General features: G+C 39.8%; 2 protein-coding genes across 5 annotated transcripts; both read right to left on the bottom strand.

The window, feature by feature from the left end:
• Positions 1-1,749: 1,749 nt before the first annotated feature.
• LOC108896420 (uncharacterized) lies at positions 1,750-4,669 on the bottom strand. The gene is made up of 6 exons (XM_018695543.2): positions 4,415-4,669; positions 3,612-3,754; positions 2,790-2,851; positions 2,564-2,677; positions 2,087-2,185; positions 1,750-1,980 (listed from the first exon to the last, which is right to left on the bottom strand). The coding sequence occupies exons 1-6, from the start codon at positions 4,517-4,519 to the stop codon at positions 1,856-1,858; spliced, it is 648 nt and encodes a 215-aa protein (XP_018551059.1). The 5' UTR covers positions 4,520-4,669; the 3' UTR covers positions 1,750-1,855.
• Positions 4,670-6,248: 1,579 nt separating this feature from the next.
• fip1l1b (FIP1 like 1b (S. cerevisiae)) lies at positions 6,249-15,212 on the bottom strand. 4 transcript variants are annotated; one of them, XM_018695587.2, is made up of 16 exons: positions 14,923-15,211; positions 14,499-14,553; positions 13,733-13,799; positions 13,501-13,613; positions 13,043-13,107; positions 12,738-12,848; positions 12,466-12,596; positions 12,246-12,364; positions 11,778-11,831; positions 10,141-10,240; positions 9,806-9,962; positions 9,583-9,664; positions 9,102-9,157; positions 8,605-8,794; positions 7,931-8,077; positions 6,249-6,933 (listed from the first exon to the last, which is right to left on the bottom strand). In XM_018695587.2, the coding sequence occupies exons 1-16, from the start codon at positions 14,999-15,001 to the stop codon at positions 6,789-6,791; spliced, it is 1,671 nt and encodes a 556-aa protein (XP_018551103.1). In that variant the 5' UTR covers positions 15,002-15,211; the 3' UTR covers positions 6,249-6,788. The 4 variants fall into 4 exon arrangements, with proteins under 4 accessions (XP_018551103.1, XP_018551104.1, XP_018551106.1 ...); XM_018695588.2 differs by having other exon boundaries at positions 6,249-6,930; XM_018695590.2 differs by lacking the exon at positions 11,778-11,831 and having other exon boundaries at positions 6,249-6,930; positions 14,923-15,212.
• Positions 15,213-15,737: the final 525 nt, after the last annotated feature.

The following is a 15,737-nucleotide window of genomic DNA, read 5'->3' as shown; positions in this document are numbered from 1 at the left end:
CAAAATTTCAGGTCCAGATTTTTCACCTAAAAATGACTCAGGGGCATGTTTTAGCACATTTCAAGTGGATTTGGACAGGTTTTGAGTCAATTCTTTGAAAACTTGACACCACAATTTTTGATATCAGCGACAGGCGGCGGGTCATCGTTTGGAGCGAAAAATGTCAAAATTTCAGGTCCAGATTTTTCACCTAAAAATGACTCAGGCCTGTAAAAATGACTCAGGGGCATGTTTTAGCACATTTCAAGTGGATTTGGACAGGTTTTGAGTCAATTCTTTGAAAAACTTGACACCACAATTTTTGATATCGGCGACAGGCAGCGGGTCATCGTTTGGAGCGAAAAATGTCAAAATTTCAGGTCCAGATTTTTCACCTAAAAATGACTCAGGGCCTGTAAAATGACTCAGGGCATGTTTTAGCACATTTCAAGTGGATTTGGACAGGTTTTGAGTCAATTCTTTGAAAAACTTGACACCACAATTTTTGATATCGGCGACAGGCGGCGGGTCATCGTTTGGAGCGAAAAATGTCAAAATTTCAGGTCCAGATTTTTCACCTAAAAATGACTCAGGGGCATGTTTTAGCACATTTCAAGTGGATTTGGACAGGTTTTGAGTCAATTCTTTGAAAAACTTGACACCACAATTTTTGATATCGGCGACAGGCGGCGGGTCATCGTTTGGAGCGAAAAATGTCAAAATTTCAGGTCCAGATTTTTCACCTAAAATGACTCAGGGCCTGTAAAAATGACTCAGGGGCATGTTTTAGCACATTTCAAGTGGATTTGGACAGGTTTTGAGTCAATTCTTTGAAAAACTTGACACCACAATTTTTGATATCGGCGACAGGCGGCGGGTCATCGTTTGGAGCGAAAAATGTCAAAATTTCAGGTCCAGATTTTTCACCTAAAAATGACTCAGGGGCATGTTTTAGCACATTTCAAGTGGATTTGGACAGGTTTTGAGTCAATTCTTTGAAAAACTTGACACCACAATTTTTGATATCGGCGACAGGCGGCGGGTCATCGTTTGGAGCGAAAAATGTCAAAATTTCAGGTCCAGATTTTTCACCTAAAAATGACTCAGGGGCATGTTTTAGCACATTTCAAGTGGATTTGGACAGGTTTTGAGTCAATTCTTTGAAAAACTTGACACCACAATTTTTGATATCGGCGACAGGCGGCGGGTCATCGTTTGGAGCGAAAAATGTCAAAATTTCAGGTCCAGATTTTTCACCTTAGAGTCACTCAGGAGCATGTTTTATGGCATTTGGAATGGATTTGGACCTCTGATGGTGTTTATGTCAATGTCATGGATGGTTTTAATAAATACATTTAATAAAGATTAAAAATCCTTATTAAATTTAAAAACTCCTTAGTCTAGTCTGAGAACTGTTTAACCCTCGCGTTGTCCTCTGGGTCAAAGAGACCCAGTGGCCCACAATGTGCCTTTGTGTGTATGTGTGTGTGTGTAGTAGGATTTGATGTTGTGCATGACATTTGTGACTCTGAAGCGGTTATCTTTTCTTTTTTAATAATAGTAAGAAGAAAAAAGTTTACAGAATACGAAGGGCAATACGAAGGGCAGTGGGAGGGTTAATCTTGAATGCTTTAAGACGGCAATCAAATTCTTGGAATTCTTGAATGCAGTCATTTTATCCTCTTCATAATCACAAGGTAGACATTAAAAGTATAATAATAATGACAACCACTATCATAAATTAGAATAAAAAGAAAATAAAGCAGTCCCTACATATTGATTCTTTTTTAATTCTTAATTACTTATGCATGTCAGAAAAAAATCTACATTTACTCATTCAAAGTGACTTATGGCACAAATGAAAACTAAGTAAAAGTCAGTTGATAAAAATATCAAAAAAAGAATCCAGAAGTCTTGCAACACGATGTCCCATCTTGGCCTCCAATAAGGAGTTGAGGGCACTGAGCCCCTCTGTGGGCAGGATGGTGTCCGGGCAGATTTCTGTGTGCAAACACAGTAAGTCACAAAACAAAAAGAGCTCTATGTGACATTATGGAGACACAGTATACAGAGATAAGAATATTAGTTAATTAGTTAAAAAGCTCACCATAATTTTGGTCTATCATTAAGGGTGATGGCATGTTGAGACACTCTGCTTGTTTCTTGAGCATCTCCACAACGTCAGGTGAGATGTTCTTTCTCCTGCCTGGAATCAGAGACTTCAGGGTTAGGGACGATCTTTGGAGATTCATTCAATGAGACATCTGTATTTAAAAAAAAACTGCCAACAGGTAAATTAACAAATGACCATGTCAGACAAAGTAACCAGAGACAGCTTTTTGAGTAGAAATTGTTTGACTTCATGTGTTATGTTATACTTTATCTGTTCATCCTCCACGCAGTTCAACAAAATAGCCAATTGTTTTCATGTTAAAAAGCCATCTTAGGCTGGAAGATGTGCTCTGAATTCACATACAGTAGCTACTGAATCAAAGTGATTCCATTAGAGAAACATTAATTTGCTCTATTGTGTTCATTAAGGGTCCATTCAGTATTTTAGGATTGATAAGTGAGTATTTCTTACTGAAAAGCAGAAGACTCGTAAAAGTGTCTTTCCCAGAGATAATTTTCTCATAGACAACCAGGCAGTCAGAGCAGTCAGTCGTCAGATAGACTTCTTTGAGGTAGAAAGGTTGCTCTGTAAAAAGTACACACACACACACACACACACAAACAGGGAATCAGGAAAACATTTGTGTTTTAATGCAGTTCTAAGGATCTTGCTCGTGTGATGGTTCTTCATCACTTACCAATTATCATTGTGCTGTTTTCAAAGGTCACATTGTATGTTAAGCTGGAGCATTTACCATACCTGTGAGGGGGAAAATAAAAAGAACATAGAGTTTTTCATTAACCAGCAGAATGGAGCAGCTATACATTGCAGTTACTAATGTTTTTAATGTTTTTCGGATCATTGCTCTGGTTCTGTGACCTGTAGTTGTACTGTTTTGATTAACTCTCACTTCTCTCATCAGCAACTATGCCCAACATATTTACCAGATGAGAAGACATGTGACTCTAAATATGTCTACATCTACTGGAAATGTTAAAAAGCACCTGCATTGCTAATAAGTTTACAAGCTGTTGAAACTGTTTAACAACATGTTTCCAATCCCTCCAAGTGTCCAAAATCAGTTAATGCACTTATATTTCCACTTACAAGGAGACTTATAAACAGAGAGAAAGCCTCTCACAAACCATTTCTTCCAGTGTTTATACAAAAGGGCCTTTAACTTTCCTGTCATGTCACCAGTGTAAGTGATATATACTTCTTTGCTTGTCTCCAGACATACATTAGTTTGAAGATACTGGACAAACATATGCCAAAACACTGGCTTAAAACACATGCTCTGCAAGCAGTTAATCATACATACATGATTAATAGTAAGCAGTCAATCTTCCCACAAGCAAATCTATTCAAAGTTCTTTCATATTGCATTTTTTTCTTACAATAACAGCTCTATGTTGCCATGTGGTCCAGACTGGAAATCTGGTCTGTGTAAACACATTAACCATCAGAGCTCATTTCCCTCTAACGGTCCTGTGGTGTGATAGTGTGGGAGGGGATTTACATTCTCTGGGTCTGGATGAGATTGAGGATGTTGCTCTGGGTGGTTGCAGTGACGTCGAGCCAGGCGCTGGTCAGCAGGTGGCCCAGGGAGCGGCTTCCCGGGAGGTCAGAGCTCCCCCCGATGTACAGCCACCTACCCAACATCTGGAGCACACAGACAGAGCACAAAATATTTGTGAACGTTTCTCAACCTTTGGGCAGACCTGTTGTGTGGTCTGCACAGTTTCCCAATAACTTATAAGACATTTTCAGGGCAGAACAGTGCAGTATTGGGGAAAACAGGAAAAACAAAAACCAATAGAGCACTATGGTGTAACACAAATAAATCCTTTAGTCAGAGCACAGCAGATCAGCTGAACTGAATATTTAGTGCATTTTAATAGCACTTTTCTTTCAAGGACATTCCAGGTTTCTTTATTATTTGCATTATATTACATAGTTCTTTCCAGGCAAATTCCAAGGAATATTTCAGAAAATTAATTACCTGTAAAATAAAGTATAACCTGAAGCGATTTGCAAACTTTTTTTCTGTATCTGTATATGTTTCAATGATGCAAAGTTACACAGTTGAAAATGTTTTCTTTGATATGATTTGATCGGTAGCAATGTCACACTGAGGTTGTGCACTAATGAAAAAACCCTAGCTATGTCACCTCTTGTCTTTCTTAAATTCAGTTCCCCATGTTTAATAAGCTGTTCAGCCTTACACAAGAGAAGACAAACAAACAGTGACCCTCCCTTCACTTCTGGCTGGATTTAAATTAAATACAGATACTTATGATGCAAAGTAAAGGACTTACTTACGTCTTCATTGCTGATAGTTACTGGTGTTACCAGACTGTCACAGCTGCTCACAGGGGCACAGTGTCCCAGTGAGACAAGACTCAGCAATACAACAACACACTTCATCCTCTAGATGGCTATACTCTCTTTTTTTCACAAGCTTTCCGTCTCCCACACTCTCCTTTTATTTTGTCTTAAAGTGTGTCCCTTCACAGCCTGCCACAAACAGTCTTCCCCCTGCATGTATCTCAGTAGCATATATTCACTGTGAGCTGATGTAACCAAAGCAAACAGCACCAGGGGGAAGAAAGAGGGGAGACTTTGGCCTGTTTGAGGAATTTTGATCGGATCACATACAACAGGAAGCTTTGTAGAGGTTGTACACTGTTTGTATGTTAAATGCATTTTTGTTAATCTCTATGTAAATCCTCTCTGATCTGTCACTGAGACTCATGAACACAAACAATCAATACAAAAAAAGGTTTATATTTGGGCACCCATACTGTAAGTGGAGGCTGATGTATAAGCATATGATGAATGATGATAACATAGTAAAACACAGTTGTAGTAATATGAAACATGTCTTCATACTTGTTGACAAATACTGTAATTTAATAAACACAATTTCTTAATTCTGCTAACAACTACCTACTAATGTGTTATAGCCCATTTATTAAATGTTTATGTAGGCCTACTGTTTATAATAAATGCTAAACACTATTATTAAAACATATGCAAGTACTAAAAGTAAAAAGCACTCAAGCAGAAGGGTCCCCTTAAACGTGCTATACTGTAAAAATATTGGTTTTAAGATTTTTCTTCTAAATCAACAACTATTAAATATTAAATACAAGAAAATTGTCCTAAAAGGAGAAATGGATGAAAATCACAGCTACTGGGCTCATATCAACTAAGCAAACCTAATCTACTGATGAAGACCACGTGAGAAAGCTAGTAAACAAACCTTGAGCTGGCATTGTGCTGCAGCCAGTTGATGTGGTGTTATTTCAAACTGCTTTATACTGCACACTGTTTACTGGTTTAATCTATAACAATGTATCATATTTTATAAGATGATCACTTGATAGAAAGGACATTAAGACTTGCAACACTTTAAATCACATACATTATGATGTCCATTGGCGATAGCCATTGTTTTAGAAATTCATGAGTCAAAATCCCCTAGGAAAGAGCCTTTGTGTTTGCAGCATTTTCAAATCAAATATTAATTTGAAGTTCACTTGAACTTTGTCCTCACCGGCTGATAACCTCAGCTGTGCCAGTTGAGAAATGTGACCATTACTCAGCAAAAATGTTTTCCTGTTAAAGCCTGAAAGAAGAAACTGAAAGAAAAATTACATGAATGCGTTTCATAGTGGGATTTTGTACATTTCAAGACAGAAAAATAATTTTGCTTGGAGTAATAACTTATCTGGTCCAATTTTTACGTTGGGACAAATCCAGAATCTATGAAAATGTAAAAAAAATCCAGTTTGAAAGTTTAACTGCTGGACACAAGATGACTCAAACGTCACAGAAAATTCCTGCCTCTGTGCATATTCACTGGAGGATTGAGGTTGCTAATACTTAAACTCAGATTTAAGATGAGCACAGAGAAACTTCTAGCAGATAAATGTGAAAAAATAAACAGCGCTCTGGCATCAAAAAAGGATGTTAAAATCTTTGTTTTACCATATCTCATTCCCCGAAATGAGATTTTAAAAATGCATCATGGGTAGACTACACATTGACCAATGCCCATGACAGACTAATATTAATCATTGTTTGGAACATGAAGAATTATTAGACTATTCAACCCCCCCCCAAAAAAAAGCCACAAAAAAACATTTTATCAAAAGTTTTTTTTTTTTTTTTTATTGAACTTAACAAACTGACAGCTCTCTATGGGTGTCTTCATACAGGACAAAGAACAAAAGGACAAACAAACCAAATGACAGAAAAAGAGCAAATTCTGTTGATCATCCTGAATATAAAGAGAAATCTCTGAGCATGGCCTAATTGTTACAGCAGTGCTCTGAGAGAGGGTCAGGGGGAGGAAGGAGGTGGTTTAAGATTGATGCTCCACCTGATGTCAGCTACTGACGGAAAGATGGATGAAATAAGAGGATGACCATCCCTTCTTCACCACCCCCTGTGCTCCATCCATTCCCTGTCTGAAGTGATGGTGAGGATGAATGACAGCAGGACAGAGGAGGATGGAGACTGATGGAGAGGGGAGTGACAGGGTACATCGATCACTCTGCGACTTTCTGGTTTTGTTGGTCTGAGCTCATCTCCTCTCTTTCCTTCTTTCTCATCTTGGTGGGAGATGCAGAGGGAAAGACGGGAATGGAGACAGACAGACGGAGGGAGGAAAGACGGGTGGTGGCGATCACTACTCCATGGCCTCCTGGTTCTCCTGGTCTGCACTGATCTCCTCGCTAGCTTCTTTGCCCTCCTTGCTCCTCTTGCTCTTCTTGTGTTTGTGCCTCCGGTGGCTGTCGCCCTCCTCGCTGTCGTGCCTCCTCCTGCTACTGCTGCTAATGGAGGGAGAAGGACGAGTGTGAAAAGGGCAGAGGAGGTAAGCGGAGGAGATATCCGAGAAGTGAAGGAGTGAAAGGGCAGGGAGGGAAGGTAAGAAGGGAGAGGGAGATGAATGGTAAGGAGGGAGAGAGATCAATGGTGAAAGAAAGAGTATTGGTAGGAGACAAAAAAGAAAAACAGAAAACATTTTGGCGCACTGTTACAATTTCTTCAGCAACTCCCGATATAGACGTTGTTGCTGTGCCTGTCATTCTCACACAGCACATTAGCAGTTGATTTCAGAAAACAACTTCTCATTTCAGCTGGCAACAACAAAGCTCACCAACTTGAAATAAAAAGCCTGCTTTTGCAGCTGTCTCTGGCAGATTTTACCCACTATAGGCAGCTAACTAATTTGGCTAACATTAGATCCATGAGTTGGTTTTAAGTTGTTGTTTCCGGTTGACTTGTTCTAAAAGAAATCTTACTAAAGAATCGTACTGGTCTAGTTTTAAAACATGCACTTCATGACTACAATACATGATATTGTGCTAAAAGACTGGAGCTAAAGTCACACATCCCAGGCAGAAAGTCACCATCACCAAAGCTCACATCAAGATATAGAAATAAACAGTATGCTCTTGTACTGGACTATGGAGCTAGTTAGTATTTGCATGTAAGTATGGCAAGGAAATTTTAAAAATTAAACTGTTAATTCTCTCAAACATAAACCTCTTCACTTTTAATGTTACAAGAGACCTGTCTTTTAGCAAGAGAACTGACCAAATCTAATAAAGAGCAGGACAGAGGCGCTCCAGCAGCCTTTAGGATCAACATCCTCACAGTTAGGAAACACACCTCCCTTCAAGCTCTTGTGGAGACTCAAATCCAAATCTTGACAAGCCTGCTGTGCTTAGTTACGGTTGCTAAGGTATAACTAGGCAATTGCTGTTTGGGGAAGGGGTTTAGCAAACAATCAATTCTCTAAGAGAGAAACTGTGTGTTTCCATTTACCTGCGAGAGGACTTGTGGCGTCCCTCCTCTTTTTCTCTGTGCCGCCTCTCTCTGTGTCTTTCCTCTTTCTCTCGGCTCGACCGGTCACGATGGCGCTCTCCGTAACCACGTTCCTGATACTCACGGTAACGATACCTCTCTTCGTCGCTATGGAATTGAAAGAACACGAGCATTCACCATATTCATATTAAACAAGCCCATTCTTTGATGAAATGTTAGAGAAATTTGCTTTTCAGTGACATTAAAGATAGTTTGGTTATTTTGCGATGGGTCATGAAAGCTTAAAATGCTGAAGATGCATAAAACAAGGATGCGCCAATACAACCTTTTCTCTAATGATACCTATTCCAATACTTCATCTCAGGATATCTGCTTTTGCCAAGCATGGATCTGATATTTGCACTTTTCTTAATTCCAAATCTGTGTACTTCACAAGGTGAAACTTGAAGTGAATATGTCACGTCAAGACCGATAGCTTATCAGCTGCAGACAGGATAAGTGTGACACTTATCTGGTGTGTCAGATCAGTACATCCCTTGACAGAAACTGTTCAGAAATCTAAGCACCATTCATTTAAAAACACTGCATATCACTTTGTTTATCACATTTGGTGGCTTTATAAATGCCAGTTAACTCACCCTCAAGCATGTGAGCTTTATTTGTGTTTGTCTCACCTGGTGTAGCTCATAGCCGAAGGACTGTGCTCCCGTTCTCTCTCCCGTTCATGTGTCCTCTCCCTGGGCCTGTCTCTGTCCTTGTCTCTCTTGTCGTCTCGACGGGAATAGTAATCCCAGGGTTTAGAGTTGTCCATCATTGGGGGCCATGGAGGAGGCACACCTCCAGTCATGGGTGGAGGGTAAGCACCTGATGAGGCAAAGAGACAGGACTTGGTTATCAATGTGTGTTAAAATGTTTACTGAAAATGAGTTTAATTCTGCTGATATAATGCATTTTTATACTTTAAATAAATGCATAACTGTTTTAATTTGTCAAGAAATTTATTTTATCTCCACATTTACGTGCCATTCTCAAAACATTATTTTCCAAACATATCACCACAGATCTTGTACAGTGCATCTCCCTGCATACTTGTTAATGGACTGAAATTAAGTTGTGGCATTTGCCATGTTGCTGGGGTCAGAAAATCTGATTATCTTGTAAAGCTTTCTACCTTGAGGGAACGGATATGGAGGGACAGAGCGCCCATCATAACCTCCAGGGTGGCCGCTGCGGAAACAGAGGAAAGCCAGCACATTACAGATAGTGTGTGTGTGTGTGTGTGTGTGTGTGTGTGTGTGTGTGTGTGTGTGTGTGTGTGTGTTTCTGTTTACACATTAAAGTTCATATTCCCTTATGCAACAAGAAGATAAACATGACTTTGAATTCCTGGTATGGGTCAGGTCCATATGATTTTCAGTGGGTGGAAAACCCTAGTACAATCTGGTATTAAAAAGAAACTTTTTCAATAACATTTATCTTCTTCTTAATATATGTACTAAGTCTGGGAGTCACTCTTGAGAAGTATATTTCTCAATGAATGACACTGACCTCATCTTTTAAGTATTTAATTTTAAATTCAAGTTAGAGGTTGTTTAATTTCAAAACATTTCATGTAGTTTCAGCCCTAGCTGTCTTGTGAGCATGTGTATTACCTGTCCATAGTGGGGATAATAGCAGGAGGGGGCCCACTAGGTGGAGGAGGAAAACCAGGAGGAGGGACAGTAATAGGCAACCCTTTGAGGAAGAAAGAGATCAAGGAGATACAGAGTGTATAATCAGTTTTCAGTGATTGCTTAAAACTGAAAACACCAAGAGACCAGCTGAGAAAGAATATGATGATGATGACGATAATGATGATGATGATAATGAACTTACTGGGCGGAGGGATGAGTGGGGGTGCAGTGCTGACGTTTGGTGGTGGAGGGAGGAATGGAGGTGGGGGTATGTTTGGAGGAAGTGGTCCAGGGGGGAAGAAGGAGGGCATCTTAGCTGGAGTGGGCTCAGCCTCTGACGTGGAGTGTTCAGAGATCACCTGCACAACAACAAGAGGGGGTAACACACTCAGAGCAGTTTCTTTTAACTGTACCTCCAGTTTAGTAAGAGACAGCATAAATATTTTCACCAGAGCACGTAAATAAAAACAGAAAATAATACTGGAGTCGGACATTATTCAGAGAGGATTTTTGTTTGTTCTTAATGCTTCTGTATACCTGGATGTTATTGCCATCTAGGTTGTGTCTACGTCGCCCTTCAACCCTGCTGATGGTGGCTGTCTGTCCACCAATAACATCTATGGTACCACTCGACTTCCTGGTAAAAGAATAGAAAAAATAAAAAACAAGGCATTGAGCAGAATCCAAAACAAATGACACGTTCACATACACGCCGCCCATTTCCACACATACAGTAAGCAAACATGAATATAAATAAACTACATATTTAACATGATAAAAAAACCTATAGACCAAATATTTTTTCTACCATAAACACATAACATTAACAATCTAAGTAAATTATGACCAATATACATACCTAGCAGGACATTTTACAATATACAAATCAACTTGTCAGTGCTCTCTGGTGGACAAATTGTGTAATGGTGACACTGTTTCTACATGATCTCAAACCTTGCTTGACATTTCTGTACTGTCTCATTGTACTGACAATCTATACCCTGATTCCATTGTATCTGCAATAAACTAATATCTGCCTGTTACGGTTTTTCCATTGTATCCCACCAGTTTGCCAGTGGAAAGCATTTAAAGTGAAGAAGCAACAGCGGGAAAGGTTTGGTTTGTGTTAGCAGTAACTTGACATAGCTCTGAGACCACTGATGTTGATCAGTTAGCAGTAAAATAAGGCTGATATCTGAAAGTACAGAACAGGAACACAGGACTCCAATGCACAGAGAATCAGGCAGAAGTTACAAAAATACTGGGAGCTGAATACAGAGCTAAGCTAAGGGGAGGAGACCATCACAGGCTGGCAGTGGTCAGCCCTTGCTACTGAGCAGGACCGCAGCCGTGTGGCTCGGCGACCTGCTGCTCTGAGGCTGTAGTAAAAATGCATGTCATCTTGGCTTGGTTCAGCATGACCTGACTACAATCTAATGGAAAGACCCTAAATACATTGGCCTAGGCAATTTATGGGACTAGCTCAACCACATTCAGAGTTACTTTCTGGGTCTGGTCAGCAATTTTACTTCAGCCTTTCTGAGTTCTATCAAAACTCTATTAGAGTAAATAACAGTCTTGTCAAAGAAGATGATAAAATATCCCACGAGATGGTGACTTGAGGAAACAATGAATCTTAGAATATCATGTTGTATCAGTTGGTGTTTCCACAAACATGGGTCAGTAAAACCATCAACTTTTCTAACATCTTGACTATCACCCCTCAACATCGTGTCTTCACCCACTGGGTTAAAATGTTAAAAATGCTTTACCGTGTTATGTCTATACTCAGCATCTGGTACCAACTAAAAATATATCATATAGTTATATATAGTAATTTGGAGCAAGTAATTCTCATATTTATCAACAGGCCACCAAAACTTCATATGCATGACAGTTGCATTTAGCTGACATTATGATATTCTGCTCCTGTTTCTAAAGCTTGAAGTTATGTTAACTTTCTACATCATGACACATGCACATCAACCACCCAAAAAGGCAGAAACATGGTCAAAAAAAGAAAACCTCTTTGGGGCCTTGGAAGTAGCACCGGGAGTTTTTCTGTGGTCACGTTTCATGGTCAAGAAAAACGCCAGGCCCCTGTGGTTTTTTACATCTACACATTTCCCATCAGGCCCATTTAACCTTGTAGGGACAAGGCCATGGCCACTTACGTATAATAGGACATGTCCTGAGCAGGCGGGCCAGTCCACTGAGGGGGAGAGATCCTACCGTTTTGAAACAAAGGACATGGGTAAAGGAGATGAGAGTAACATCGGCCCTAACACACACAAACACACACATACAGCCTATGGGATGGTGACCTATTTTTAACGACGGGGACACTGGTAAACCTGGAGGTGACCAGGTGTGTTTTTGTGTCTCAGTATGTTGTAGTAAACACATGAAATGCTTTTGCTGTGCAGTTTCCTATAAAATAATCAATTTTTGCTGCCACACAGACCAGCCATGACTAAAATGTATCCCTTCTTAAGATGGCCAGTTAACTGTATGTGGTGCTTAACTTCGTCCAGCCCTCCACTGCCTGAACACATCAGTGGTTACTTGACTTTACACTTCTAGTGGATGTGTGTTTTATTCCCAGATAAATCAATAAGTGAAGATAAAAGCAGAGGTGTTACCTGGTGACCTGACTGACAGCAGACTTGTACAGACTGACAGGAGATGTGAAGTCTGGCTTCGAGGTGTGAACAGGCAAACTAGACATATCTTTCTCGTTGCCTGTCCTGCCTTGCTGAACCTACAAGAGAGCCACAATAACCATAATAATATATGCATTTGAAGAGGGAGGGGAGACAGAAACAAAAAAAAACAAGGACAACATGAGCAGCAGTCTCTTACAGTGATCTTGCTTGTCACTGAGCCGACTGTAGAGACCTCCAGACCCATACGCAGCCTCTTCTGTTTTTCACAGTAAGCCTTCCATGTGTCTTCATTGAAGCCATAGTTAAAGTAGTCTGACAGATCCGCTCCTGCACACACGCACACAAAAATACCACTTGTGAAATACTGTTCATACAAGCTAGAACCGACTTGTCAGTGTCACCAAACATGCTGCAAATGTTTTTTTGTGTTTTTATTTTTTTGCTACAGACACACACACACACACAGACCTGGTTTCCTCCAGGGTTTCTCTTCAAAGGACTCCATGTCCACCTCCAGCACTGGAACCCCATTAATATTTCCAGGAGCATCAAGATCCACTCCCTTAAGCTTTGTGGCCACTGAAAATAAACAACACAACACGTTAGTGGACATGTGAATTACACACATTTTGTTTAAACTATCTGCGTATAATACTTTCTGGGTGTTTCGTAGAGAACAATGCAAAATAGCAGAGAAAAGAAAAAGCATTTTTTTACGTCAAAATAGTAAGGGAAATCAATAAGGAGCAACAGTTTTAAGAAGAGAGTGATACCTTGTCCATAAGGTCTGGAACCTGTTGTCTTTATATTGAGATTTACAGGAGGAGCTCCATAAGGTCTAGAAGGGAAAAAAACAGTCCCTCTCAATTATGTTACAAGATCCATTATTATACACAACACACATACTACAGAAAACACTTTCATCTGCTAATGCTAGTTTGTGTTCTTACACAATATATGAACAGAGGACAAGTTTATACTGATGATCTAGCTATGGTCCATAGTAAATTATCATTCTATCATTTTATTTATCACACACCAAACCTTGAGTAGTACTCTGAGGAGACTGAGAGCTTAAAACACAGTTGACATGAAAATATTAGGTTAGGCTACTTTATTGCTACAAGTTAGTAATTGCAAATGTCAAATTTCATCTAACCAGTAGCTTATTCAAACTAGCCAGTGACTGGTTTAATAATCTGGTGTACAAAAATACTAGAGTGTAACCTACGTATATTGGGGCGCTCCAGTCTTTATGTCTCCAATGGTGACTCGGACATCATCGTCGTCGTCATCACTGTCACTGTCACTGTCCACATCTTCACCTGCTGGCTCACCTGTGGCCTGAGATCCAAAACTGAGAGGTAAGTATGTGTGCACTTACAAAAAAGAAAGAAAGACACCAAGCACACCTATGTACCGACTGTGTTCATATAAATGTAAGATAAATGTAAGATACCTACCTCAGAGGCCACTCCATTTCCTGTAGCATGTGCAGCTGCGTCCTCTGTGGAAGCATCAGCAGGTGCACTGTGGATAAAATATACTGTAAGCACAGGGTACGAAATGTGTTGCCAACCAATACCTGCATGTTAGATTGTAGCTCTTATATTTGTTCCCTGCTCTGTATGAGGATAAGTAATTTTCAATTTTAAAAGGCAGAGTTTTTAACTACAGCTTGAGACCAGACAGCAACTAAATCAAAATAATTTTTCTGGTGCTCTCTTAAAGGTTTATTGCTAACATCTGTAATATCTGCAAACACAGAAAGCAGGTCTATATTTTCTGTTTTTGGTTGAGAAAAACAAAGACTGCTTATTTTTCATCAACCTGTAAAATTCTCAGTCTGTCTTTGCATTTTTCAATACATAGGCTTTCCAGATAGATGAACAGATACTTTATCGGTACTTTATCAATGCCAAGAGAGAGCATCACATAAATCACAAACACATGAGGTGGACAGTGAATAAAGTACAACTAAAAGGCAAAATCATATATATTACACGACAGTGAGGTTGCTATGCGTGCCGCACATACACTGCATAATGACAATAATATACTGTAATGTGATGTAACATTAGTGCAAGGCTATGGATCTGTATTTGAAGAATGGCATTGTATTCTTCGCTATGTCTGACTTTTGTCTTCCTGTAAACACCGCATTCGATTTGAACAGGTGTCTCATAAAGGTCCTCTTAGATGACAAATGTTCAGTGTTTATGTACTTACCTGACTGCAGCGTTCAGCTTGGCTTCTTCATCCTCATCTTTAGTCTCAGACTCATCTGAAACAAATTTACATATTATTTATTACATCCTTATCTGGCATTAGAGGCCATTAGCTGTTTATGTTTAACCAATACTCAAAATCCATCAGAAGGTACAGAAAGAATACTTCTAATTTTTTTATCCTAGGATACTACTTTATAATATGGCAGAAACAGATTTAACTATTTTTGCAACAGGTCATAAAGATGTAAAAAGGTGCTGCTAGCAGCTAGCTTAGCTTCCAGGCTAACTCTCCAATCTTCTCATACTAGCAGACAGTGCCCTAGATTCACAGTCCATTGGGAGGGCAGCTGACACACTAATTCACGTCTCTGTCGGCCAGGATGAGTTGTGTTTTCAGTTTTCAGCGTTTTTTTTAAATTTACCTCCATACAGCCATTCCTCCTCCTCATCTCCAGCGCTGGCATCAGTGGTGGTTGTTTTGTCCGCCTCCTCTGCAGACATGTTCGGCTAAAATGCGGAGCCGTGAACAGACAGCGGCTTCGACGAGAACAATGTTCAACAAAACTTCTAGATGTAGATATACACTTACAACTTCTCCCTTCAGCGGGAAAACGCAGTTATGAACAAAAAATGTACCACTTCATGGATTCATCTCCAGCCACTGCGAGTTAGCGTGAACCCGGAAGAGATTGTTGATGTCCCGCTAAGGTCAACGATGTTGGTGTGGCGAACACAGCGCCCCCCGGAGGACATGAAACACCACTCTCTGCCCAGGTGGCCCATTTTGGACCTACCAGGTGCCATCAGTGATCAGCAACAACAACAACAACAAAATAAACTTTGCTTTAAAATAAATGATAATTGTTGTCCTGTTTCTATTTTTTTTTATCTTTTATCTCATGCATGTATTTTGTGTGGCAAATCATATGATAGACAAACCATGAGATAATGGCCACTGCCTTAGATCCCCCAGAGGGTCCTGTTGCATTCCCTGACATAAACCATAAAGGCATCATAATGGCTTTTTTGTTCGGATTTGTTTGTTGCTGAGCTTTTTCTCATGTCTGCACAGAAGGGGTAGGGAATGATGGAAAGAGCTGCTCAGTATACTGAGGTATATGCACAGTTTTATCCACATACTTTTGTCCATAAAGTGTTGACATATGCATGTCTTTAAAACTTTGTTGTTGTACTTTGAAGTAGTAGGTTGATTGTGGACAGAAGTCTATTCCACAGC

This window comes from Lates calcarifer, linkage group LG5 (assembly GCF_001640805.2).
Source record: "Lates calcarifer isolate ASB-BC8 linkage group LG5, TLL_Latcal_v3, whole genome shotgun sequence".
NCBI classification, from domain to species: Eukaryota; Metazoa; Chordata; class Actinopteri; family Centropomidae; genus Lates; species Lates calcarifer.
This window is presented reverse-complemented; position numbering and strand designations above follow the sequence as displayed.